General features: G+C 35.0%; 2 protein-coding genes across 2 annotated transcripts in view; both read left to right on the top strand.

Annotated features, from left to right (window-relative positions):
* The first annotated feature begins 272 nt into the window (after positions 1–272).
* Positions 273–7711, top strand: LOC115411107 (polycystic kidney disease 1 like 1-like). The gene is made up of 6 exons (XM_030123049.1): positions 273–327; positions 2071–2188; positions 4545–4659; positions 6090–6262; positions 7258–7419; positions 7520–7711. The coding sequence occupies exons 4-6, from the start codon at positions 6178–6180 to the stop codon at positions 7666–7668; spliced, it is 396 nt and encodes a 131-aa protein (XP_029978909.1). The 5' UTR covers positions 273–327; positions 2071–2188; positions 4545–4659; positions 6090–6177; the 3' UTR covers positions 7669–7711.
* Positions 7712–7813: 102 nt separating this feature from the next.
* pkd1l1 (polycystin 1 like 1, transient receptor potential channel interacting) overlaps positions 7814–17075 on the top strand; it is a 50433-nt gene continuing 41171 nt past the window's right edge. Inside the window, exons 1-7 of the mRNA XM_030123044.1 lie at positions 7814–7832; positions 7921–8007; positions 9619–10744; positions 12334–12500; positions 12583–12822; positions 14721–14853; positions 14930–15133. Of these exons, the coding sequence (XP_029978904.1) occupies positions 12734–12822; positions 14721–14853; positions 14930–15133 (426 nt within the window). The 5' untranslated portion in view covers positions 7814–7832; positions 7921–8007; positions 9619–10744; positions 12334–12500; positions 12583–12733. The remainder of the gene's footprint in view (positions 7833–7920; positions 8008–9618; positions 10745–12333; positions 12501–12582; positions 12823–14720; positions 14854–14929; positions 15134–17075) is intronic.

Below are 17075 nucleotides of genomic sequence, written 5' to 3'. Positions count from 1 at the left end.
AATATGTGTTTACTTTGTATTTTTCTCATCTGAAAGGATCTGGATGCACCTGAGCAGACACACGGAACGAAATCGCCCAAAATATGAGGGTATTCGAATAAAAATGGACAGAGAAAATGTGTTTGATTCCCCCCGCTGTGCCTCTCTCTCTGGTACAGGCAGTAAAGAGGGGATAGTGCGGTCTGCCAGCGCACCCTGCCGGTGGATAAGAGCAGCGGGGAGTCCTCTTAAAGGGATGTCAACAAAACCGGAAGAGGCTTTTAAGGTGGACCGGGAGAGTTAGCTGCATAACGAAGAAGCTTTTTCACCAAAGGGCTCACAGGGCAAGTAGGACTCACATGAATAACTCACCTTTTCCGCTGCGTTTTTCTCCACTTTCCCTCCATCAACTCGTCAATGATCTGCAAAAATACGTGTTTTTTGGGGATGTGTAGTCTCGTGTCGGGGCTCATTTGGGTGTCTTTAGCTGTAAACAACATACCAATGCAGCTGGAGAGATTATTCGTCTCATTTTGGATTTCTATCTAAGGTTTTAAACATTTATGGGAATTAAGCGAATACGCACCGAGCTCTGCGCAAACAGTTGATATTACGCACGCTTTAAGTTCACCTGAAGAGCGTTTCACCCCGCTTGCATTTAATGTTTGAAAAAAAAAATATTATATTAATAATTAAAAAATGAAAAATCTTTCCATGTAACTCTATATATGCACATTAACCTTCACTTTAACCCCACCTTTGCAGAACCCCTCATATCCGCATCTTCTGTTGTGTTTTGTTGTGATGAAAGGCTTCTTCACATGTAAGTGCGCATGATCCGGACTGGTGATGTTTTGATATGAAGATATTCTTCTCAAATGCAGCAAAATGTATTTGTAAATACCATTCCATCCTTGAAGTCACACACTAACTCTTGTTTAATACAAGAACTGCGATGAAAAAAATGAAGATCTCACTCTGGCCCTTAATGGCTCCAACGGACTCATGTAATTTTTCTCAATTTTTTGTAAAATGCAGGCATTAAATCTATATTTTTAAATTGGTATTACCAACTGTACTGTAGCAAAGCAAATAAATAATTAATCGACTACTTGTGAAATCGACGCATGGGGGAACATAGAGAGGGCACGATGCCAGGTCACTTCAGTTCAGCTTAATGAAAGAGGTTAACAAACAAATGAATGACCACTTATGTAGATCTTTAATTAAAAGAATATAAGGGGTGAAAAGTTACATTAATGCCAGCTTTGTTGAATTTGGTCGTTTTTTTTTTTTTTTTTTTTTTTTTTTTTTAAATTCTGCTCATGTCCTCATGTCGTTTTCTAAGGCTAGTGCCTAAATTCCCAGGAGTTTGGAGACAAAACACGATGCCTTGAAAACTAATATGAAAAAAATATATTCCTGGTAATACTGTTAAATATTACTGTGTATGTCTTCTATGAAATCTCCCACCCTGGTGACCTTTGCTAAAATACACAACCTTGTAATTAAAAAGACGTGTTCAAGGGATAAAATAGGTGAGTTTAGTGAACAGGTTTAGGTTGTAAAAGCCTGACACATGTGCACTCACACTGGAGGAAAAACCACCATCAGAGGTGAACTGTCAGCCTCCTTCTGAAATCTCCGGCCTCGAATTGAACGCATATTTCCCACTAACAGTCCATGAAGGCTCTCCTTTATATTTAATGCTTTACTTGTGTTTGGGTGTTTATTGCCTCAGTATCCTGTCAGTGTATTTTTAGGTCCTATTCTCGTTTGATCTCCGTTCCTTCCTCTTTCACACCCCTCATCTGCATACAATCCCCCTCTGTGCGTCAACGCCGCACACCTTCTATACGCACACACCACCTTCCTCTCATCTCCTTTCACTCTTTTCACTTTGAGGCTCAACATCGACACGTTTGGTCTTGTTTTCCAGCGGATTCCTGGATCTTCGACACCGTTGCGGCCTTTGCTCCCCCCCAAAAAACCTCAGGGATCAGCCAATGTTCTGTGCTTTTGTTTGGACCTTTATTATTGCGTGGTGCTCCTTAACCCTCCGCTTCTCCCTCAGTGCATCTTCTTCACCAGGACACGTGGATCCGCCGTGGTTCATGGGATGCGTCAACGCCAGCAGCGAACTTTACGCACGCAGTGGCTCCGGTGACCTTGACCCGGTAACCTGCTCTGTGAGCTGCCTGGATGCACGGTAAGATCCCCACCAGCAGAGCTCCAGCTAAAGCTATTATAGTTTAAAACATACTAAAAAATCCATAAAACACCACGTTGTGACCAATATTTTATAACCGTCTGCAGATTGTGTAACCTTTATCACTTTTGTTTTTACAGCAGTGTGCCTGCAGAAGGACATTTTTACATGGTTATTGCAGAATTTTTCAGTAATTATTATCTCCCACTCTGAAGCAATTTGCTATTATATAATTCATGTAAATCCTAAGTGACTGTGAGGGAGTTTATAGTCTCCTACATTTTAGGATTCAAGAGGCCATGGTCTATCTCTCTCTCTCTCTTTTTTTTTTTTTAACAAGAAATGCTCTAAGTTCATTAAATCAGATTAAAAAATATGTGTTTGACAAAAGTCTTTTTATTAGTCACAGCTAAAATAGCAGGACTTCCTTTTAACATCAGGAACATCTTAAAATATTCATCAATACAAATATTTTGAAATTAGAACATCTGTTTAACCTCAACACTGCTGTATTCATCTATAAGACACCCCGCAGCCTACTCCCACCCCACATACAGGAGCTGTTCTCAGTCAGAGAGTCCCAGTACAACCATAGGACCTGTATGTTCAAGAAACAAAGGCAAGGACCAACACACAAGGCAATACATATCTGTAATTGGAGTAAAATTATGGAATAACCTTAATAAAGAATTAAAAACATGCACATCAATCACTACATTTAAAGGATGTTAAAACTAAGGTATTCAATAATATAAATATTAGGATAATCTAAGATTTTGCTCAGATTATATTATTTGTTTTATTTATATTATTGTTTAAAACTGAGCCGTCTTGTTATTTTGTTTTGTTTCTGCAACTTTCCTTCTTATAAATAGGGTAGGCAGAAATAAGCTGTTGCTCCACCTTATGCCTTTTCACCCATTTTTAATATAGAAATCCAAACTGTATGCATGTATATATCATGCTCTGTTAAATGGATGAATAAATTACTACTACTAAAATATGTAAAATATGCCAATACATTACAGTTCTATGTAAAGTAAGATATACATTGAACATCACATATTCTGTATTGTATAGAAGTATGGGATAACGCATATAAAGCATTATATATCCCATTATGAAGCAGAAAAACTCAGTCAGTTCATCTAGACAACAGACAATGTACAGAAAATAATTCACCTCTTGATAATATTCAATGTTCTCAGAAATAAAAGGGATTAGAGGAAAATTTTATTCTAAAAACATTTTAAAAAAGCATGTTTATTTAAGTTTGTGAAGTAACTCATGTTTAACTGCGTTGCCCATGATTTTGGAATATATAATGTATTGTGTTTGAATTTTCCTCTTCTCATGCAATGATGTGAATATGTGATTCATTCTTCGTGGATAAAGTGTAACCGGGACTCAGTATATAATCATTGAACCTAATTGAGGAGATTACTGATGTGTAGAAATAGGAATAAAAGAGGAACATAATGATTATAACTTTATGGCCAACAGTGTATAAAGTATTTTAATAAGATGCGTAAAGTGTAAAGATGTATAACATTTTATTTATTTATTATTTTATTTTATGAGGAGAATGACATTGTGATGTGATGCTGACTGTCACTTATGTCAGTTATATTGTTTTCATTCAGATTTTTTTCTGCTGCTACATTGAGAATTTAAGATAAAAAGAAGTATGTTTAAAAAATTCATGGGAAGGAATGCTTCTCGGACCAAAAAACGAGTTTGTTCAAGGTGCTCTTTGGAAAAAGGGATTCAAAAGTGGATATCAAACTGGGAGAAAAATCCAAGGCACTCTCTTTAAACATTAAAATGTCTCTATTACCATGGCATGGTCATTTCTAGACTGGGTCTATCTAAAGAAATATGTTGTTGAAATTATTTAAGAATAGAAAAAAACAGTAGGATTTTATAAGTTTATGCTTCTTCCTCCTCCTTTTCAGAGTTAAAGACATGGATATTTATCTACACTGTTGCCCATAAAGTTGTAATAATTTTGTTTTTATACACATTCCTCTTTTTATTCCTGTTTTTCCACATCACAATAGTCACCTTTGGCCAGGTACAATGAGTACATACTGAATCCCAGTTCCACTTCATCTATCAAAAATAAATCCCATTAACACAATAATTTCATGAGAAAAGGTGAAAAATGTTTTATTCCAATTTTATGGCCAACAGTGTAGATTTTAAGAATTTGTCATATTTGTTCTATTCTTGTTTTTTTGGTTTTAATTATGTGTTTGATGATCGTCATGCAATCAAATGTATTAACATTTTAAATGCATTCACTGAAAAAGTATTTGACACAACAGTATTTCCGTTCACCTTCACTGTTTTCCAGGTACCAGGTTGCTGCGTTGACAGTAGAGAGTTGTTACTGTGGAAACCAGGAGCTCCAGGGTTTCTATTCAGCGAGTGCTTCAACCATCAGCAACAAAAGACGTTGTAAGACAAAGGTGAGGCGTTCTACTCCTCAGCAGGGTGTAATTACAGTTCAATTTCATCTGTAAGAAGAACCACATACACATGTTACCAGATCCTGCCACGTTATCCATTTGAGTAAGACATTAAAAAATATATGTTTATACCAAGGAAAGAACAATGCTATTAAAATGTTTTTTTTATTGAGCTATGAAGGAATAGAATTTACTCCCAAGACATAAAACAGAGGAAAATAACACATTTTTGAAGATAATATTAAAATATCTCTTGGATAATGTTAAGTAAAACGAATTAGATTGTGTTGATGTGTTTTGTTTTTATGAATTATACATATTTGGGCTTGGAGTCTATGGAACTAAAATGTCAAAATGATCAAGGTGTTGAGAACTTTCAGTCTATAAAATGTGTTTAAACCCTTTCATGCATGAATTGTGAGAACCATAATTGTGTGAGTGTTGAGTGTTTTATTCCTCTTTAGGCATGAAAAAAATAATACAATTGAAATAGTTTTTTATGAACCTATTTTTCATGGAGTTGCAAAAATGTCTACTCAGCTGGACACCATGTGTTTAATTTTTGAAGCAAAGAAACATGTATTTACTGATACGCTGTGTGAAAACTATGAAATAATTTTTAAAATGATGTTAATCTGATGTTTGACACATTTTAACAAACTCTAATACTAGTTATTACCCACTTTAAGGAGATTATTTGCAAAAAAAAAAAATAATGTTAATGACAGTCTAACAACAATAACAAGCAAACAAATAAATCAAACAACCTGATTTACAGTCAAACATGTTAGTGCAGATCAGGTTTATCAAGAACAGCAAAGTTTCAGTAATCGTATGAATTACAGTGTATGAGATGATGCATAAACGTCCAGTGTGTTGGCTGATACAGAAATAAAACAATAAAATCCTTGAAAATACGATAAGAGAACAGCTGTAGAATAGCTGTCCTCTGTAGTGACCACTATGCATGAAAGGGTTAAGATACTATTATATGGTATGCTATATATACAATAAAAAAGAAATAACATCTTGGTAGAATATAGAATAGAATATTAAACTGATATAAGATGAAATGATGGTCAAATCAATCAAATTTGCTTTGATTCTCTCTCTCTCTCTCTCTCTCTCTCTCTCTCTCTCTCTCTCTCTCTCTCTCTCTCTCTATATATATATATATATATATATATATATATATATATATATATATATATATATATATATATATATATATAAAACACATAATGTTCATTATTATGTTGTTGGGAGCTTGTCATTATTGGTGATTTGTTTTCATCATTGGTTGTTTGGGTTTATAATGTCATTTAATTGTAGATTTTATAACACTAATGTATGAATAGCTGCTGCAAATGCTGCTTCTGTTGATGCTAAGAAACAAACCAACATTTATAATTCTTTTCTTTTCTTCACAGGGGCCTGTACCTTCCTGTTGGAGGTGGATGTGATAATCTGGCGATCTATAGAACTTCAGGACCATTTCTGCACAGAATTAGGCTTCATATGTCTCCAAACCGAATACATGCCGGAGAGCCTTTTGTTGTGCAGGTTTCAGGAAACCTGGCTGGACACCTCAACCAGCCCACAGGTCTGTTTTAACTCCCAAAGACATAAACAGCCAATGGTGACAAAAACATCTACTGATATTAAATGTTTAGTGTTGAACCATGTAATCCTATCAATACATGGAAATAATTCATATGACTCATCTGGACGTTCAGAGGCTTTGTAGAGAATGTTGAAACACTGTCATCTTCTGCAGACAGTAGCTGTAAATTACATTTTTTGCAGAAAAAAATAACTTTTTCTTCAGTTTTCTCTGTTTTTATGTAACATTTGAATTTGCTTTGAGCTTTTATGAACATCTACATGATTAGTAAATTAAATACAGGAAAAGGTCAGATTTTCATAGAATAATGCAAAATGTAGAGAATAACATTATAATAAATGGTGATAAATCTTTAAAATATAAAAATAAATATGTAGACAAATTTACTCCTCACATTCACAGAAGATTCATTCTCATAAGAGTTTCTGATTTGGCTGAGGCATGTGTTTCTGCAAAGACTTTTACATTTATATTATTACATTTGATGCCATTTTTTTTATTGTTTCGGACTTAAATATTCTCCATGTTGCTGCATGTTGTTGATTAGTATTTAGTTTTATTATTTACCATTTTATTTTACCAAGCCTGTCAGTGGCTGCTTTTACTGTTAATTTTATAGAGTTGTTATTTTTTATTAATATTATTTGTATCATGCAATTTAGCAATTAGTGAGGATGATAAAAAAAATAAGTACTTGTAAAATAGTCAAAACATAATATAGATTAATTACCTCACATTTTAAAAATCAAATAATTCAGACTAATTTATGTGTAAAATGAATACTGGTGCCATACAACATAATAGAATAGAACTTTCTAGATAGAACTAAATATTTATTGCATATTGAGAGGAATGTATGATACTCAGTACTCATTTATTTAATCACCAATAAAGATTTATAATAAAATTTACTAGGTATATGTAAAAATCATAAAATATGTTTCTGATTCTGAAGGCTTTTTGGGGATTTTTAGGGATTTCGGGGCTTAAGGAGCAGGATTTCTCTGATGTCACTGTGGAGTTCCATGGAATGACCCCCAGAGGTCAAAGTTCACACCGTGTCAGCGTGCAGGATGACGGCTCCTTTGCTGTTTCATCTGAGTTTAGTTTAGAAGCGCCAGGAGAATATGACATCAGTAAGTCAACCCAGATACGTCATATTTAAATAATCGATTAATAAGGAATAAATAAAGGAAATTTTTGTGATGTGACATGTTTTCTTTTTTGTTTTTTCAGATGTCAGTGTCTCCAACCTCCTCTCCTCACTCTCCTCCTCTCTTCACGTCGTCATCTCGCCGCCCTCTATAGACAGTTTTGGTGATCTCTGTATTTCCTGGCCCCCTCGGCGTCCCCTCCTTGCAGTCGGACTCCATGGTGGGCCCTGAACGCAGCCTACCTGGGGGATCCTGTCACGCTGCAGGCAAACATCAGCGGTGGATCTGCAGCAGGGTTCCACTGGTGGATTAGACTCAGAGAAAGAGAGGAAAAGGAAGAAAACAGCAGGAATATCAACAGTGGATCTGAATCTGAACACATGAGCAGCACTGTGGTACGGAGCAGAGCAAACACATGCATTCAAGGTTAAATCTGTCACTATCATGTTCTTATTCTAACCAGTTATTTTTTAATGTGTCTAGAACTGGATCTTTGACATGGAGGGAGTTTATGAGGTGTCAGTAAACGCCTCCAATGCCCATGAATGGACACAAGAGACAATATCTGTTGTAAGTACTCAGCTGTGAATGGGACTTTGGACTGATTTGATTGATGAAGTAATACATATATAATATTACATTTTTTCTTCTAATTCTTATTTAATACATATTTATATAAACACCAAATGTATTATTTTTCTCTGCACTTGCTTGTTGTATGTTGCTGCTGTTAACTGTGAAAATTCCCCATTTTATCTTATCTTATGTGATTTCATATTGTATTCTAAAAACCCTCAAAGACCTACACAGCCACTGGAGACCAAACTGATCTAAAGCGTTTAATAACTTTTGATCCACTAATCCCATCAATTTATGTAAATAATTTAGGTAAAATGCAATTTCTCAGCTTTTCATCAATAATCATTAGATATTAAACTATTTGGATGTTCAGAGGCTCCGTAGTGAACATGGTAAACACTGTCAATTTCTGCAAAATTGATTCATCAATATAACCCTTGTAGTTTTGACAGTGGTTGTAGTAGATGGTGGTTTTCAGCTTTACTCTGAGCTGTTATCAACATTTATATGATCAGTAAATGGAAACTGAAACTAAAAAATGCAAAGGGTAAAATCATTGATGCTGGTAAATAATGTAGAAATGTTATGTAATGTAAGAAAAAAAACATTTGTTAGTCATCACAAAAATAGTTTCTAGGTCTTTAAGGGTTAATGTTAAGACTGAGAAGAAAATCAACAATGCCCTTTAACAGTGACACATGTGATTAATTTTTAACCCTTTAACTCTGAACACCATGGGTCAAAATTTACCCAACTGAGTTTTTATTTTATTTACCTTTACAGTAAATTCATTTCTTCATTCAGTATTCTATGCATTCCTTATTTGTGTTGTATTTGGGCATCACAATTTTTTATTTTCAGTTTTCATTCCATCTTTTTCTCTTTTTGGTTCATATTGTTATTCTCAAATGTAATCATATATCAAAGTAAACCATTTTATTTTCCATATGTTATTTCATGTATAGTCCATGTCTTTGACTAAGTCTACTTCATAAGTTAGTAGTCTGGGTATTCAGCGATTATCTATTACTATCAATTAAAATGACATATTTTTTTTCTTTATGAAAAACATGTAATCTACTTCTCCATCATGTTAAAATCAGTCAAAAAAAAAATCACTGCTAAAATATTACACTAACAAAATGATGATGATTCTGGTTATTATCATTATTATTATCATCACTGTTATTGTTATTATTATTATTATTATTATTATTATTATTATTAGTAGTAGTAGTAGTAGTAGTAGTAGCAGTAGTAGTAGTAATACAAAAACCATGCTTATCCATGTTGTGGGATATAAACCACCAATAAATAATAATTTTTTGTAATTTAAATATTATCTTATAAATCGAGTTATTTAGAGAAGGCAAAGAAACCCTAAGCTATGCATGAAATAACGTAGGAAGTGCATATAAATTGTTAATAAAAGTTTCTAAAACAGATAGGGATTGTAATATTAAGAAAACCTTACTTCGGCAGTAGTAATGTGTGTTTTTGTGAGTATTTTCAGCTGCTGAGTGATGCTCTTTTACTGTGTTTACATGTATTTGTGGCTGCTGGCTGTTTAATATGTGATTGTATGTGTTTGTCCATTTGCAGGTTATCGTCCGTGCTGCTGTTTCGGATCTTAAATTAAGTGTTTCTGGGAATCAGCTGAGTACAGGACAGATTGTCTCTGTGGATGTGGAGCTGCTCAACAATACGACTGATTTGCTTTTCCTCAGTTTCACGCTGAATGCTTTGTACGGCCTCAAAGAAAAGGCTGTTGGAAGCAGTGGCATGACGGATTATTTAATGAACACTGACTGTAAGAACATCACTTATAGTAATGATGTCATTCACACAAGCAAAATCCCCCAGGAGAAAAGCAATGACTGTGATTGCAACTTCAGCCATCACAGCAATATCAGTCAGCACCAGTGTGAAAGTGGCGCCAACTCCCACCCGTTCACCCCTCTCCACCTCCACCACACGTCCAGCTGCCGTCTATGCCTTCCCTCTGCTGCAGGACGCTATCAGCTTACAGCATCAGCCCTCTCCACAGCCGAGCCTTCGTCAGTGCTGCTTTCTGCCATCCTGCCTCAACCCCTTATTGTGTACGAGCCCATACGTGCACTAAGGCCTTCTGGGAAATGGAAGTCAGTTTTCAACACACGCCGAGTTCAGCCTGGAGGTTACAGTCATGCCAGCCGCTTTGGGTCGAACTGGTTTGGACTTTATATTTCAATGATGCTATTGTGATAAACAGAAAACTGAAGAATGGACCATAAATGGTCGGTTAAAGCAGCAGGGGGTTATAATGTGACGTTACGGCCTTTAATCCAATCAGCAGCGCCTCTTTTCACACACATAATCCTGGCTCAAGATCCAGTTGGAGAGCTGGTGTTAAAAATCCCCAAATTAATCACAGCAAATCAAAAGTTTTTCTGCTTCATTTAGCGTCAAAGGAGGGTCAAACATCACTGTGACTCTGCTGATAAATGCCACGTTGTTGTACAGTAACAGTCAGCTACGCTACAGGAAAAGAGACGAAGTGGTTTTGACTTTTTCACCACATAGGAACGGTTTGTGGTGGAGCTCACAGCTGAGAATCAAGTGTCTTCTCGGAGAAAGAGTGTGAGAGTGGTGTGTAGAGAGGAAGAGGAACCATCACCACAAGGTTGCATTAGTCCAACATGGAAACCACCTACCAGTCAAAGTCCTGATCACAGCCGGGTTTATGAAGGTAACAGCAATGTAAAGCCTTCAGACAGACACATGTTATAGTAAATATGCTGAAAAAGTGTGTTTTTTACCCTCAAAGACCTGAACTGCAAAAATCTAAATTTTACCAAGTTATTTTTCTCATTTTCAGTCAAAATATCTTATAATATCTTGAATTAAGCAAAAAAATCTGCCAATGGAACAAGGGAAAAATTATCTTGGTAAGATTTCTTGAAATAAGATTTTCAAGATCTGTTGCCTAAAAATAAGTTCTTATATCTTACTGAAAAGTTACTCTTTAGGTGATTATGTCTTATTTAAAGTGTGGTGAGATATTTTGACTAGAAATGAGAAAAATACATTTGGTAAGATTTGGATTTTTGCAGTGTAGAACTAAATTCATTTTCTTCTCTACATCAAACCTTTTCTCATCACTTATCACCATTTATTATAATATTCTCTTATGAATTGTCATTATTCTAAGAAATCAAGTATTTTTTTATATGTAATTTACTGAGCATGTAGGGCATTTGTAAAATCCTAGTGTAAATTCAAAGGTTATTACATCACAACAGAAAAAAACTGAAACAAAAGTATCTTTTGTCAGTGCAATATTGTCTTAATTGAATGTAAAAACAATCTATAATCACTGCCATTTGTCAACTACATGGGGTTTACTGATGAATCAATGTTGCAGAAGAAGGGGAGGGGAGTGCAACACAATCTGTAAATTCACCACTAGAAGTCACTAAAAAATTACACTATGACCCTTTAAGAACTCCTGTTCAGAGGTGCCAACGTAATTTCCAAAACTGACAATTACAGTTTATTTTGCAGTTGCAAAGCATCCTATTTAGTACATCTTTAACCCATAAAGACCCAGTGCTACTTTTATGACCGTTCCCAAATACATTTTTTCTCTCTATTCTTTAAGTGAGTCATCACCATTTATCCAAATATTATCCTCTCCATTTTGGATTTTTTTTTTTTTTGGTGAAAATCAGGTATTTTTCAGTATTTATTTTATTGGTCATGTACTTCAGATTACAATTGAGATTTATCATACCAAAAACAGAGGAAACTTAAGAAAAGGGACATTTCAGTAAAATCTATCATTAACCGAACATAAACCAAAGCATCTCCATCCACTGTCATTGATCCAACTCATGGGTTTACTGGTGAATCAATGTTGTAGAAGATGACGGTGTTTCCACGTTCACTACGGAGCCTCTGAACGTCCAAGTGGGTCATATCTGATGACCATGAAAAGATGAAAAACTGCATTTTACCTGAATTATTTACATATATTGATAGGATTACTGGTTCAGTAGTTAATAAACATTTTCGATCAGTAGATATGTTAGATCACTTGATGCTGTTTAGGTCTTTAAGAGTTAAAAAAACAAAGCTACAATAATGAAAAGCTACAAACAAAACTGTCATATATATAATATCACCATGCCTAAATTATCTTCTTTTATTTTTGAGATTTTATAAAACATTACTTATAACAGTTTTTTTTTTTTTACAGCATTATTATTATTATTATTATTATTATTATTATGGTGTGTTATAAGGATTACATTGACATCGTATTTGTTTTGTCGTCAGTGGTGAGGATTCATGCAGCAAAGCAAGCTCATCCAACAAACACAGATATAACCCTCCTGGCTCTGACTGATGTATCAGACCTGTGGAGTTCTTCTGGTACTTGGAGACTCCAGCTCTGTCAGAACCACCTCCAGGAGCATCACGAAAAGATACAGAACACCCAGCAGGTCTGAGAAAAACAACTGAATAAACACACTTTTACATGTTATTTCCAGTAATAAAACCCACTGGTCAAATGTCTTCTTGTAGGTATAATGTCACCGTGGTCATGTCTAGTGGTGGGATGTCCTTCACCTCTGAGGTTTTCCCGCTGAATGTCCAGAGAGTGGTGAAGCTGAACCGGCTGGTCCACCGGGCCTCTGTCCTGCAGAACCACACGTGACGATGAGCTGCCGGGTCAATGTGGGGGACAGATGTTGAGTTTCTGTGGAGCTTTGGAGATGGATCATCCAAGTCTGGACTGAGCACAGAGCAACACGTCTTTCACAGGTGATTATTAATCTGGATGCAACACATTCATTTATACAGTCGTAGAAAACATTATTAGACCACCCTTGTTTTCTTCAGTTTCTTGTTCATTTTAATGCCTGGTACAACTAAAGGTACATTTGTTGGACAAATATAATGATAACAACAAAAATAGCTCATAATAGTTTAATTTCAGAGCTGATATCTAGCCATTTTTCCATGGTTTTCTTGATAATAACCAAAATCACTTCAGTTTTTACATCACTGTACTGACAAAACAGTGCTTTTAGGCATTCCATGTTTTCTTTTCTGTTTTAGTCACATGATACACACATGAGTTAGTACTTGATTGCATAACCATTGTTTTTGATGATTTTTGATGGTCTGATAATTTTTTCCGTGACTGTAGATGATCAGGGATAATCCCATTTACAGCAGTAGCAACTACTCCTCTTGGGGTCTGCACCAAAACAAACAAGACATGCAAACATCTCATTGTTCACAACAAACAATAAAAACTGAATTAACAGTATGTTTTCTGTTTTTTGTCTTATTTTTGTATTTTGCTGCTGTCACCTGTGCAGTTTCCCCATGATGGGATCAGTAAAGTCTTATAATAATAAACTTTACTGCAGACACAAGTCCATAAACCACAAGCACACAACATACAGAATAAATAGAATAAAAAGGATAAAAAGAATAAAAAAGAATAAAAAGGAGATGCAAAAATTAAGCACATTATAAACTATACAAACTATTGCACCAATGTTGTCTCAGTTTAGAGGTGAAATGATAGCAGCTTTTCAGGGATCTAACTAGAGCTTCTATAATGATAATTATCTTATCTTTTACTAAATTTGTATCACAAAAGAGGACATGCACATTTTTAATAAATGACAATAATCAATAATAAATAAAATGACTATATGAGTTCATACACAATTTAGTCAATCAAAACAACCAACAACATCATCAAACTCAACAGCTGACTCTGGTTATAGTGATACTAATTTGGAGATCTTATACATTAAACTCGCTGTCTAATCACCATCATATGTCGCTGAAACAAATTTATTTCAGAATAATGTCTATTTTAAATTTCTTTTTATAGCAAATTATACTCTTGCTCTGAGCCATCCCAAAATTAATGAATTTTTAATAAAATATTGGGGCCAAAAATAGGACCAAAATTGGGACGTGAAAAGCTACCTAGGTGTCAGTGCATTTGATCTTTAAACATTGTTTGAAATGGTCTTATATACCACTAGAAATAAAAACACTGTTAAATGTGGCGATCCTAGTGGTTTTTGTAATCCAGACATGCAGGTTATTAATGAATCCTTAGTCTCATTCCAGGTTTTGTATGTAACCCATCGTGTCCGCTGGTGTTAAACACGGAACTTGCCCATTTAAACACAAATAATCCGCAAGTGATTTTGCAACAGTGGTCATTTTTGTGACACCCTCTGCTTTACATAATTAGCTCCATTCCCAAAATGTACCTTTGAGAGAATAAAAAGATATTCGAAAAAATAGTAGTGCGTATTTTCCATGTCCTTTTTACCGTGTTGCATGCAGATTTTTGTATAAAAAATAATATAAAAATGTGTTTTACCTGAAAAGTAGTTTTTCTTTTATCTCAGTAAATATTTATTTTAAAATAGACCCAAAGTGCTTCCAAACTTCCTTCATAACATTAGTCTATTTCTGGTTTGAATTTTTAGCCCTCATGTCCTGTTTTTAGGGACCAGTTTCATAGAAGCACCCAACTGAGAATACAAGAATGTTGGTTGTCTTTAAAATGAACCGCTCTACATGCTAGTTTCATTTCTTTTCTCGTCCATAAGGTATTTTATTTACATTATTGTAAATATATTAAAAAGCCTTTTCATGTTTAATAAAAGATTGTTTCTCTGTAGAACAGGGGAGTTCATCATGGAGGTGAAGGTGTCTAACCTGGTCAGCTCTGCCTCTCTGACCAGTCATATCTTTGTCGTGGACCGACCATGCCAGCCTCCACCGGTGAAAAACATGGGGCCTTTCAAAATACAGGTACATTTTGCAGCTGGACTTGACAGATATCATCTCCTCTATAGTAAAGTATAAGAATAAAAACTCTCTTCTCTAGGTGCGAAGGTACGAGGTTATCCGTCTCGGGGTGACCTATGAGACTGAGGTGGACTGTGACGCACCCGGAGGCCTTTATTATTCCTGGACCTTGTATGATTCTGTAGGCCGGGTCTTCCCTTTACTTCTCATCGACACACACAGACAGAGCCTCATACTGCCAAGCCATCATCTGCACTATGACACATACACTGCAACAGCCAGGGTAAGTGACTGATGAACACCAGCACACATGGAGAAGACATGAGGAAACATCCCTGAAACAGCCTAAAGACCCAAACATCCACTACAGACCAAAAGCATCTACTGATCGAAAATGTTTAGTACCTGTTGATCCACTAATCCTATCAATCCATGTGAATAATTGGTGTAAAATGCAGTTTGTCATCTTTTCATGGTCATCAGATATGACCCATTTGGATGTTCAGAGGCTCCGTAGTTACCATGGAAACACTGTCATTGTCTACAACATTGATTCACCATGAAACCCATGGAGTTTGACAAATGATAGTGGATGGAGACATTTGGTTTAGGTTCAGTTATTGATATCTTTGCTGAAGAAGTCAGTTTTTCTTCAGTTTTCCCATTTTGATAGATTGACCTTTTGAATTTACTGTGAGTTTACAATTAAATACAGTAAATTAAATACAGGAAAATACATATTTTACAGTGAAAAAGGCAAAATACAGAGGATAATATTATAATAAATGGTGATATCTTACTTAACCCTTTATCGGGCAAGTGATTATTTTTGGTCATTTCCACATACATTACAAGACAGTGACAGCAATAATTACAGTGAGGAGAGTGAGTCAATTTTCTATTTATACTTTATTTTTATATATACTTCTTGGATTATAATTTTTTTGCCACTTACAGACAAGGAACCAAATATGGTAACTTCAGTGCCTTGATTTTCTACATGACAATAAAAAATTTAGATGTTTCTTTCACATTATGTGTGTTTTTCTTGTATTTTTTAAAACATACTTCTTGGACTTTTTTGCCACTTACGGGAAAGGAACCAAATATGATGACTTCATTGACCTTGATTTTCTACATGACAATAAAAAATTTAGAAAAATTTCGCAAAAGTAATAAAGTCTTGTTAGGTCCTCCTGTAACACACTAAGGTTGAAATGTTGAATTTCACAGTATTTCTATGAGTGCCCTGTAAAGGGTAAAGAAAGGTTTAATATGGAGAAAAATTCATTTGGGAACGGCCAGAAAAGTAACACTGGGTCTTTATGAGTTAAATGGGGTGAAAAATAGTGTTCCCCTTAAAACAGTGGGTCAGTGAGAGTTGCAGTCATAATAATAGTATTTAGAAGATGTTATCCACTCGTTTTACTACATCTATCAGTGCTGAAACTTTCCTGCATTCAGATCAGTGCAGATCTATAATTTACAGCAGGGGCGTCAAACTCATTTTCTTCCCGGGGCCACATGCAGCCCAATTTAATCTGAAGTGGGCCAGACCAGTAAAATAATAGCATGATAATCAATAAATAATGACAACTCCAAATTGTTTTAGTGCAAAAAATAACATTTAGTTATGCCAATATTTACATTTACAAACTATCCAAACAAAACAGATGTGAATAACCTGAAAAAAACAGAATTAGTTAAGAAATAAAAGTACAATTTTATCAATATTATGCCTCGACTTCTCATTTATACATTTGCACAAAAACATTTAGTAACAGGCAGAAAATTGTTAAAATTGCACTTAATTTTCTTCATTTCTTCATTTTGTTCAAATTATTCACATTTTTGTTAAAGGATAGTTTGTTAATGTAAACAGTTTCATAATTTAATGTCTTTTGCACTAAATCAAAGAGAAAAAACTGGTTTTGTCATTATTTATGGTTATTATGATATTATTTTTGAGTTTGATGCCCTAACTTGCACTTTGCAAATTCATCCCATGGGCCGGATTGGACCCTTTGGCGGGCCGGTTTTGGCCCCCGGGCCACATGTTTGACACCTGTGACTTACAGTGTGGATACGACAGGTAAGACACCAATTAAAAATGCAGTAGGTTTCTCTAAATTCACTATATTACCTTGGATTGTCTTACTTGTACATTCTTTGCGATGCATTTTTGTCCTCTGTAGGGACAAGAGTTTCACAGCTTTACATAATTA

This window comes from Sphaeramia orbicularis, chromosome 20 (genome assembly GCF_902148855.1).
Source record: "Sphaeramia orbicularis chromosome 20, fSphaOr1.1, whole genome shotgun sequence".
NCBI lineage: Eukaryota > Metazoa > Chordata > Actinopteri > Kurtiformes > Apogonidae > Sphaeramia > Sphaeramia orbicularis.
Note: the sequence above shows the minus strand (reverse complement) of the source record. Positions and strands in the feature narration are given on the sequence as shown.

Bases quoted from the DNA above. Each gene is read 5' to 3' on its own strand.
- LOC115411107 (XM_030123049.1), top strand. From the start codon at position 6,178: ATGTCTCCAAACCGAATACATGCCGGAGAGCCTTTTGTTGTGCAGGTT. The intron at 6,263-7,257 runs GTCTGTTTTAAC...GGGGATTTTTAG, and splicing joins ACACCTCAACCAGCCCACAG to GGATTTCGGGGCTTAAGGAG. The intron at 7,420-7,519 runs GTAAGTCAACCC...TTGTTTTTTCAG, and splicing joins GCCAGGAGAATATGACATCA to ATGTCAGTGTCTCCAACCTC.